The 10,151-nt window shown below is 43.2% G+C and overlaps 1 protein-coding gene and 1 non-coding gene across 2 annotated transcripts; one reads left to right on the top strand and one right to left on the bottom strand.

The window, feature by feature from the left end:
* Positions 1 to 7,954: 7,954 nt before the first annotated feature.
* LOC138888248 (uncharacterized) lies at positions 7,955 to 9,049 on the bottom strand. Its single transcript, XM_070170076.1, has 3 exons — positions 8,924 to 9,049; positions 8,705 to 8,851; positions 7,955 to 8,587 (listed from the first exon to the last, which is right to left on the bottom strand). The coding sequence occupies exons 1-3, from the start codon at positions 9,047 to 9,049 to the stop codon at positions 7,955 to 7,957; spliced, it is 906 nt and encodes a 301-aa protein (XP_070026177.1).
* Positions 9,050 to 9,831: 782 nt separating this feature from the next.
* On the top strand, positions 9,832 to 9,937 carry LOC138888823 (small nucleolar RNA R71). Its single transcript, XR_011406402.1, has one exon. It is a non-coding gene; the product is annotated as a small nucleolar RNA R71 (small nucleolar RNA).
* The last annotated feature ends 214 nt before the right edge of the window (positions 9,938 to 10,151 follow it).

The raw sequence follows: 10,151 nt of genomic DNA, 5'->3' as shown, positions 1-10,151 counted from the left end.
TGAATTTTCTGAGTTTCTACTTTACTGGAGGATACATTGGATAAGTAGACAACTTGTGAACCACTATGGACGTGCTCAAACTGGTACACAAAAATTTCCTCATACTCTTTTAGGAAATGGATGTACTCTTCCTTCTCTGTTGTTGACAAGTGAATGCTGATGCAAGTCTCCTTGACGGTCTCGGCATCCCCCAAATTTACTGCTTCGGTTTCGTCCAGATTGGACTTGGGCTTATTCTCAAAAATTTCAACTTCTCTGACAACTTCCTCGGGTATCTCATCTTCTTCATCTGAATCATAATCCTCATGTTGCGTTGCCTCATTACATGTCACAGTCACTGGTTCATCAGGAAAAATAATAATAACGTTGTAGAAAGGAAAAGTGTAGAAAATAGTAGTGAATAATAAAGAGCAAATGCATTTGATTAAAACAATATCTAGATAAGTGTGGCTCATTGGATCGAGCATTTATTTTGAAACAACTAAGTCTTTAAATCAAAATTACTGAAAATCTTAAATTCCTAGTATGGCTATAGAAAGAAAATCTGCCAAGATATCTAGGGACTAGGCGGGTCCGGGACGGTGTGGCGGTCCAGTTCCTGAGAACAACTTCCTTCTTTACGGTCTGAATGGTGAGGCCTTCTTCCTTCTCCTCCTCAATTATGGCACTGCAGTCCATGTCTTCATCCTCCAAAAATAGATTCTTCAACCCAACTAATGCTTCCTCTTCTACAGTCCTCTATATTGTATCAGCTTGGTGAAAAGCTTGATCTAGACGCACTGTTTGCTCGAGAGGGTAATATGGTCTGCGCCATGGAAGCGACCAATCATTGTATTCTTGCCATGTGTACTGATATTCGAGCCCAAAGGTAGTACCATGACCCTTCAGCCGTATCAGTTTAGTGATACCTTGGAGATTCTTACCCAGCCCTTTGCCGGGCTCATATCTAGACCATGCCAATATACTTTCTATTTTACTGCTCCACCATTTATCTTTCTCGACGGCATTAACACGTTCAATGTGATGATAGGTTACACCTCCTAGCCTTCTTTTATGTCCAATAGCCAGGATGGTTTGACTAGTGTAAATGGGGTTACTCCCATCTCCGTGAATGATCATCTCCTGACGATTCCATTCGAACTTCACGACTTGATGTTGTATGGAAGGCACGGCCCAGCGGCATAGATCCATGGTCGTCCTAACAGAAGATTATACGAGGCTGGTATGTCGAGCACCTGAAACTCGACGTCGAACCAAGTTGGCCCCATCTGCAAGCAAATGTTGATTTCCCCCATCGTGGCCCTTTGAGACCTGTCGAAAGCTTTCACGTTCATGCTTCCTACCCGTATTTCATGAAAACTTTTGTCCAACCTTTTCAAAGTGTCCAACAAACAAATATTGAGGTTTGAGCCTCCGTCAACCAAGACCCTGACAATGAATTTATCTTCAAATTGCACTGTGAGATGCAATGCTCGATTGTGATTTAACCCCTCAGGTGGTAGCTCATCTTTGTGGAAGATGATCTTATGACTTTCCAGTACCTTCCCTACCATATTGGCCATTTCTCCGCCAGTGATGATATTGGGTACATAAGCCTCGCTCAACACCTTCATTAAAGCATTCTTATGTGCCTCTGAATTTTGCAATAGTGACAGGATAGATATCTGAGCTAGGGTTTTGTTCAGATGGTCAATGACGGAATACTCATTTGCTTGTACTTCCATCTATATGTCATTTGGCCATATCTCAATGACAGGCTACTTGGTAGTGGCATCCTTGTTTGGTCCTCCCAAATGTTCAAGTGTGTAGACTCTTTCAGTCCTAGTCATTCCTTGTGCAGCATTAGATTCCTCCATTTTTGCCTTTCCCTTTAGTCGAGCTTCGGCAACGTAATCCCAGGGTATTGCTTTTGAGTCGAAAGGAGGTGTGGTTGACACTGTCATTGTAAAAGGTGTGACCACTTCCACTTCAAATAGAGCGGGGGTGGCTGCAGGTGGAGCTACCTCTACCTCAAATGGAACCAGTGCAGCTACCTCAACCTCGATTGGTGACTGAGTCTATACCACAATAGGAGTAAGTGTGACTGCAACTTTAAAGTCATCGCCTTGTTGAATAAGCCTAATCGACCCCTTAGGGTTCCATTCTTCGTTCGTCTCTGTCACATGTACCCAACCACCTCTATGACCAGGGAGGGGGTTATTGTGGACATTGGGTGCGGCTTCTTTTACCTGTATGACCTTGTTGTCAATTAGCATTTGGATCTTATCTTTCAATGTTCGGCACTCCGGGAGATGAGGGCTGATATGTAGGTGGTGATGCTTGGTATGTGGGTAGAGGTGTTTGATATGTGGGTAGAGGTGTTTGATAGGTAAGTGGAGATTTCGGACCTTGAGCCACCATTACTGCCCCAACATCTCTCTTCTTTAATATGCTACCTGATTGTAATGCCCTATTTGTGGCCTGTAGTGCCTCAAAATTCATTACCATCTCGCTTTTGATGCCTTCCTCAATTCTTTCCCCAAGCTTGATTATATCGGAGAACTTATGATTTTCAGTAACCATCAACCTTTCATAATACTGCGGATCATGCGCTCTGATGAAGAACTTGTTCATCTGTTCCTCGTCCAAAGATAGACTGACTTTGGCCACTTCCGACCTCAAACGAGTAGCATACTCACGGAAAGTCTCAGTGGGTTTCTTCTTAAGATTCTAGATGTAGAAAACATCAGGTGCAGTCTCTGTATTGAACCTGAACCAGTCCATGAAATTCGACACCATATTCACTCAATTAGACCATTTCTTGGGATCTTGGCTGATGTACCAAGATAAAGCATCTCCAGTAAGACTCCTCATAAAGAGTTTCATCTGGATCTTTTCATCCTTTCCGACCCCGACGAGCTTGTCACAATAGGTCCTCAAATGTACCCTCAGATCACCTATACCATCAAACATCTCAAACTTGGAGGTTTATACCCTTCTAGCAGTTCTATGTCTGGCTGTATGCATATGTCTTCATAGTTCAGCCCTTCTATTTCTTTGCTGCCTTCAACACCCTAAACTCGACTCGTCAAATTCTTGAGTTCTTCAGCCATATTTTTAATGAGCAGGTCCTTCTCGGAGAATTCCGGTGTATAGGATATTGGTTGGATAGAGTGAGGTACGGTTTCTACGTATATAGGGTTGCTTTGATAGGTGCCAGGGACTTGGGTGTAATGATGGTCATTGGTTGAGTTTTGAGGATCGGAAATGGGTTGTGGTGTGTTTTGGGGAGTGTGATAAGTGGCAGTTGATGGGTAATGAATTGGTTGATGGTGGTGTTATGGCGGAGTTGGTATTGGTAGGGGATTGAGATTTTGGGGTGGGGTTGCATATTGATTTGGTGTGGGGGGATTTTGTGGATGTTGATTTTGTGTGTTTTGAGGAGATGTTGGGTTCTTTGTGTTCTGTTGGTTGATGTCAGGGACATTCAGTGTGAGTGACAAGTTTGCTAAGTTGCAAACCTGTTCAAGTTCTCCTTGCAGTTCCAGTATCTTTTGTTCCAATATCAAGACTAGATCATTTGGTGTCGTAGTACTTCGTCCATCTGAAGTTTCTGCGTTCTTAACATTCTCCTTTCGGATACCACTTAAGTCGTCCATTTTTGTTTTCCCTTTACCTTTTGTATTGCTTGGAGGAGGAGAAGGTAGAGGGCCTCAAGATTTGGTATGATACGCTGATGATGCCAGTATGAGTGAACCAACCTAAGGGGATGGGAATAATCAAAATAAGGAAAAACAAAAAGGTAACAAGTCAGTGAGGATTCTAAAATATTTGCAGTATTTAAACACATATTGCGGAAATGTAAATTCGTGTCCTAATTTATGAGCCTCGTTGTGGCCGAGGCAGGCCTAGCAACAAATAGATTTGGAGAACTTTGGATGCCAATAAATACTTTATTTCATAATGTTAAAATAGACGAATCCCAAAACAATACTAAGATAATAGAAAAGTAAGTCACTACTGGCAGTTGGCCTTATTACATTTAGGAAAGCAAATAAATCTAGCCTACTTGATCCCAGAAGGACCTTCCCCAAATTCGATCGTCCTAACTCCATCATACAGGTCCCCCAGCTCGCGCAGACCCAACTGCAAGTAGGCTCTGGCTAGACGTCCTCCTTCATTTCCTTTAGCGTTTTGGCAATCCTCGATCCTCTTTTTGACTTTGCCTTCCAACACCACTATTCCTCGCTCCAAATATTCCAACTTCCTGTTGCAAGTGATTGCCATTTCTTTCCATTCTTCGATCAATCTCACATTCCTCTCATGTATTTCCCGGTGCTCATTCTCAGAGTTGTGGACCCTCTTACGCAGCCTGTTGTATTTGACTTGAGCTTCAGCTTCTTCGTCTATGATTCTATTCCCTCGACTGGCTTCTAATATCACCATTCATTTTAGATTGTCCTCTAACCATGCTGGGTAGAGAGGTTCACACCCCGCATGATACCTGTCTGGCTCAATGGTGTTCTTTTCCACAATGATTTTGCAGTGCCACATATGCTGAGCTTGGCACTTGTAAGGGATGTCACCGTCTTGAAAGTCTGCTCTGAAATGACTCATCTTGGAAACCCTTGGTAAAACTTATTTCCTGTCTGCTTGCCTCATAACTCGAATATGGACATAAGGGTATATCCCTCTCAACCCAATCAGCACCAGGTGTGGAGCGTCCCTGGATCTAATGATGAATTCGTTTGTTGGGAACCATTCAAACATTCATTGCACTTGTTCCTCGGTCAGATTGTTAAAGAACTCTACCTATTCTTTGGCACTTTCTGGCTGAGCAAACCTGTCTGGAATGTAAGTCATCCGCTTGGGGTGATGGAAGGCAATATGGTCGTTCCAAGCCCTTCGCAGAAATTCTTGGCGATAGTGACCTTTTTGAAGATGTTTTTATAACCACAACTGCAACAACAAGTTACAACCCTCGAAATGCTTGATCCCTCTTTGACAGCGCTCCAGAGCCCTATAGATGTTGGCTATGATCATGGGGACTATAGGGTATGTCTGTCCATTGATCCCTTCCATCAAAGTCTTGGCGACCATGGCCAACCTAGTGTTGATTCTTTCCCTTTTCATTGGGAATACTATCAGGCCTAAGAAGCATATAATGAACACGAACACTCTATGGTGGATGTGTCCAGAGAAGTGAGAGAGAGCTCATTATGGTAGGTACGGTAGGACTTGCTATGGCCATACCACTCATACAGATTTTCGAAAGGTATGTAAGATTCCTTCAGGGACACCAGGTCAACATTTTTCTTCAGCCCCATCATCTTTAAAAACCCTTTACCAGTATGGTTCTCCGGCACCAATAACCCGGGACTATCCCAAGTCAATCTTGCAATCCCTCCAATTTCTTTTAGAAGTGGTGTCATTTCTATGTCGCCGAAACAGAACACAGACCTTTCACTATCCCAGAACAAAGTGGCAGCCTCGATCAACTTGTTGTTTGGCTCAATGTCTAGCAGGGAAGGCAAGTTACCCAAGTACTTTCTTACATGTTTCTTGTTACTTGAGGAAAGGTCCTCCCACTAATCTAGCAACAATGGTGGAATGTTGCTAACCATACCGAATCTGGGGACCTCGTGCCTCATTTTCTGCAAAACAAAAGGGTTAGGCCCTTCTCCCCCACCAAACTCGACTATTTATACATTCGAGATTAGCATATTGGCATTTAGTTCTCCAAATTAATGCACTGAATGTGGTTGTGTCCGTTGGAATTATGGAAACCCCGGTGGACTTTGGATAAGGCTTATTTTAAAGGATTATTATGTGGACAACATATTAATCCGACTAGGTTTGACCATGATGCATGCACAACTATAATCAGAGTAAGGTCACTATGGAGGTCTAGACTGGTACCATCAAGCGGACAACTTGAGAGGAAAAGGCATGGAATCATTGACTGCACCGTTGATCGACTAGTTTTGCCGCAAATAAGCCTTTTTGAATTTAAGGGTAATAAATAGGAAGAGAGCAACCACTCATCAAGCATTGCTATAGGATTTAATACGCACGAGTGGAATATGATGTAGAGCATGACATGCTTGCAAAATAGAAGATTGTTCTATCTCGGGGACACACCTCCGGATCATATTGTTATCACAAATTCTAAACAGATAAGGTTTATCCCAGTAATACATGCGGCAGTCGCGATAAAACTTTTTTTTTGCACAGAGGAAAGGTCATAGGGAACTGTACCGCTTGCTAGGTAATTTGCAAAGTCTGCATACCATGGCACTTCCTTAAGGATTGTGGCGAGTAGCTGCTCGTCTGGAAAGATTTCTAGAATATCTTCGGCCTCAACTAAATTTTCAGCTCCTTCAAGTCGCGATAGATGATCAGCGACCTGGTTTTCCGTGCCCTTAAGGCCACGAATCTCCAGATCGAACTCTTGCAATAACAGCACCCAACGAATCAGGCATGATTTGGACTTCTTTTTTCAATCAAGTACCTGAGAGCAGCATGATCGGTATATACATTACCTTAGAGCCAATCAAGTATGATCTGAACTTGTCGAATGCGAAAACCACAGCCAGCATCTACTTTTCAATCATAGTGTAGTTCAGTTGGGCTCCACTCAACGTTCTACTGGCATAGTAAATTGGGTGCATTATCTTGTCTTTCTATTGTCCTAGCACTGCCCCCACTGCATAGTCACTGGCATCACACATGGTTTCGAATAGTTGCTCCCAGTCGGGGGCAACAATAATGGGTGTTGTGACTAGCCTCTTTTTTAACTCCTCAAATGCTATCATGCAATTATCAGAAAACATGAAAGTGTAATCTTTTTCTAACAACTTACAAAGAGGGTTGGCAATTTTTGAGAAGTCCTTGATGAATCACCGATAAAAACCGGTATGCCTAAGGAAACTCTTGATTGCCTTGACTGATGTGGGGGTGGTAGCTTTGTTATCACATCAACTTTAGCACGATCCACCTCGATTCCCTTGCTTGATACCTGGTGTCCAAAGACTATACCCTATTATACCATGAAATGGCACTTTTCCTAGTTAAGTACAAGGTTAGTCTCGATACACCTTTTCAATACTCGGGTCAGGTTTGTAAGGCACTTATTGAATGAGTTTCCTACCACTGAGAAATCGTCCATGAACACCTCTATTATGTCTTCGACCATGTCAGTGAATACGGCCATCATGCACCTTTGGAATATGGCGGGTGCATTGCATAGGCCAAAAGGCATCCTCCGAAAGGCATAAATCCCATATAGACATGTGAATGAGGTTTTCTCTCTATCCTCTAGTGCAATGGAGATTTGGCTGTACCCTGAGTACCCATCCAGAAAACAGAAGTGGGACCTCCCTGCCAGTCTGTCAAGCATCTGATTAATGAAGGGAAGTGGGAAGTGGTCTTTTCGGGTGGCCAGATTCAATTTCCTATAGTCCATACAAATTCTCCAGTCGGTGACGGTTCTTGTAGAGATCAGCTCATTGTTATCATTTTTTACCACCGTCATACCACCCTTCTTAGGAACACATTGCACCGGGCTAACCCAGTTGATATCAGAGATAGGGAAAATGATTCTCGCATCCAACTACTTAATTACCTCCTTCTTCACCACTTCCTTCATGTTGGGGTTCAGCCTACTTTGGTGTTCCCTGGAAGGTTTGTGCTCCTCTTCCAACAGAATTTTATGCATACAGTATGTCGGACTGATCCCCTTAATATCTGCCATGGGCCACCCGATAGCAGTCTTGCACTTCGTGAGTACCTGCAAAAGCTGTTATGCCTACACATCTAACAATCTAGATGAGATAATAACAGGTAATGTGGAGTTAGGTCCTAGGAACGCATACCTGGATAAGCGGGCAGTAGCTTCAACTCCAGCTTTAGTGGTTCTTCTATGGATGGCTTGGCTGGAGGAGTTTCTTTGTTTTCTAAGTGCAGAGGCTCGAATTCAAGTGTTCTCTCCCAAAACCCTCTGCGCTCTAGAGCCAGCACCCATTCTGCCAATTCTTCCTCCATCCAACTCATCTAAATTCACAAGACATGCAGCAAGAGGATCCTCAATAGTCAATATCTCATTATCCTCTTCCACTATTACTTCTATTGCATTAATAAGAAAACAATTGGCGAATTCACTTGGTCGCCTCATAGATTTCTGCACGATGAATGTTATCTCCTCATCGTTCAACCTCATCTTGAGCTCCCTAGTTTCACAATCAATGAGGGCTCGCCCTGTGGCCAAGAACGGTCTTCCCAAAATTATGGGAATTTCTTCATCCACTCTACAATCCAGAATCACAAAATCTGTAGGGAACTCAAATTTCCCTACCTGTACTAACATGTCATCCAAAATACCTGAGGGTCTTTTCATAGTTCTGTTAGCTAGCTGCAACAACATAGACGTGGGTCTAGCTCTTCTAATCCCCAACCTCTTATACATTACCAGGGGCATAAGATTTATGCTGGCCCCCAAATCATAGAGTGCCTTGGCAAAGGCAAAGTTACCAATGGTGCAGGGAATTATGAAACTCCCTGGATCAGACAACTTCTCAGCAACTGGTCTAGTCACCACAGCACTGCACGTCTAAGTTAGAGTCGTTGTGGCCAAATTTTGGAAGTCGAATTTTCGGGACATCAAGTCCTTCATCATTTTTGCATAACCAGGCATCTCCTTCAAAGCATCAATTAATGAAATATTTACCTGGATTTGTTTCAACATCTCCAAGAATTTCTTATATTGTTCCTCTTTCTGGTATTTGGCCAACCTCTGTGGGAATGGTGCTAGAGGTCTCTTCTTCCCAATGATTTGGGTTTTCTCTTTGTCAGACACCACCTCAACTACTGGCTCCTAGGATATCTCAGCTTCTTTCTCAGCCTCAATTTGTGTGTTGGTTTCTTCCTAGGTAGGTTGTGATGTCACCTCTGTCAGTTTTCCTGAATCATCTATCTCAATGGGCACTGGTACAGGTGTCTCAGCCTTTCTGCTTTCTCGACCCCTCTCTTGCTCCAAGTCTAAGTCTCTGCCATTACGTAGACTCACTATCATCAGCTACTTCGAGCCTTGATCTTTTGGATTTACCTGAGTGTCTGCAGGCAATGTCCCATGAGGACAATTATTTAAAGACATCGATACGTTCACTCATTTTCGCATTTAACCCAATAACCTGCTGCATCATTGCCTCGAGTCTAGCAAACACATCTTCCTGTCTCCCACCATGTTGCTGCTGAGGAGGATGATAACCCTGCTGCTGATTTTGGTTGTTGTATCCATGTGGCCTTTGGTAGGGCGCCACATTATTGTGAGGTCACATGGCTCCCATATTTCCATTGTTGTGATATGGCTGGACTGGCCTGTATGGTTGATTCTGTTGGCCCCAATTCTGACCACCCTGTCTATGGCCCCCATAATTAGATACATAATTCATGTCTTCAGGGTAATGATGATGATCACTTTCTGCATTCCACTGGCTACCAATTGGCTGACTAATGCAAGATGTGCATAAGCCCCCATTGGTTGTATCTACAATGTGCACCTGCTGCTTCTGTCCTGACTCTTCCACCTTTTTGGTGAGTATGCTCATTTGTGTCAATAAGGTGGCCATATTTTCAGCAAGAGTATTGGCTGGATCTAAGGGTACTGAGTGAACTACGGGAGTGATAGGTGCATTCCTGGCTGTCCACCCCAAATTCTGTGTCATCTTATCAAGCAGGATCTGGCTTTCTCTCCATGTTTTGCTCAAGAATGCTCCATCAGTTGAAGCATCAACATTAGCCTTCACTCTATCAGTTAGACCCATGTAAAACCATTGCCCTAACATCTGGTCTGGAATACCATGGTGCGGACATATAACCAGCATCCCTTTGAATCGTTCCCATGTTTCTTGCAATGTTTCCATTGGTTTCTGTCTGAAGCTCAAAATTTCATCAATTTGCTGAGTAGTCTTGTTAGGTGGAGGAAACTTATTCACAAATTGCTTGACTAACTCCTCCCAAGTCGTGATGGAATTAATAGGGAGTGAATTTAGCCAAGTCTGGGCAGCTCCTGTCACTGAAAATGGAAACAACAACAGTTTTATTGCTTCATGAGTTACGTTGGGCTGCCTTTGCATTTTGTAAATTGACAGGAAGTTCTTCAAGTGTTGTTGAGG

Source organism: Nicotiana sylvestris, chromosome 3 (assembly GCF_000393655.2).
Source record: "Nicotiana sylvestris chromosome 3, ASM39365v2, whole genome shotgun sequence".
In the NCBI taxonomy this organism is placed as follows: domain Eukaryota; kingdom Viridiplantae; phylum Streptophyta; class Magnoliopsida; order Solanales; family Solanaceae; genus Nicotiana; species Nicotiana sylvestris.
Note: the sequence above shows the minus strand (reverse complement) of the source record. Positions and strands in the feature narration are given on the sequence as shown.

What these genes read in the sequence shown, in the direction of transcription:
- LOC138888248 (XM_070170076.1), bottom strand. Translation starts at nt 9,049, where the DNA reads ATGATAGTGAGTCTACGTAATGGCAGAGACTTAGACTTGGAGCAAGAG. An exon ending in ATTCAGGAAAACTGACAGAG is followed by an intron (nt 8,852 to 8,923) that starts GTGACATCACAA and finishes GAGATATCCTAG; the next exon opens with GAGCCAGTAGTTGAGGTGGT. An exon ending in AGATGTTGAAACAAATCCAG is followed by an intron (nt 8,588 to 8,704) that starts GTAAATATTTCA and finishes ACTCTAACTTAG; the next exon opens with ACGTGCAGTGCTGTGGTGAC.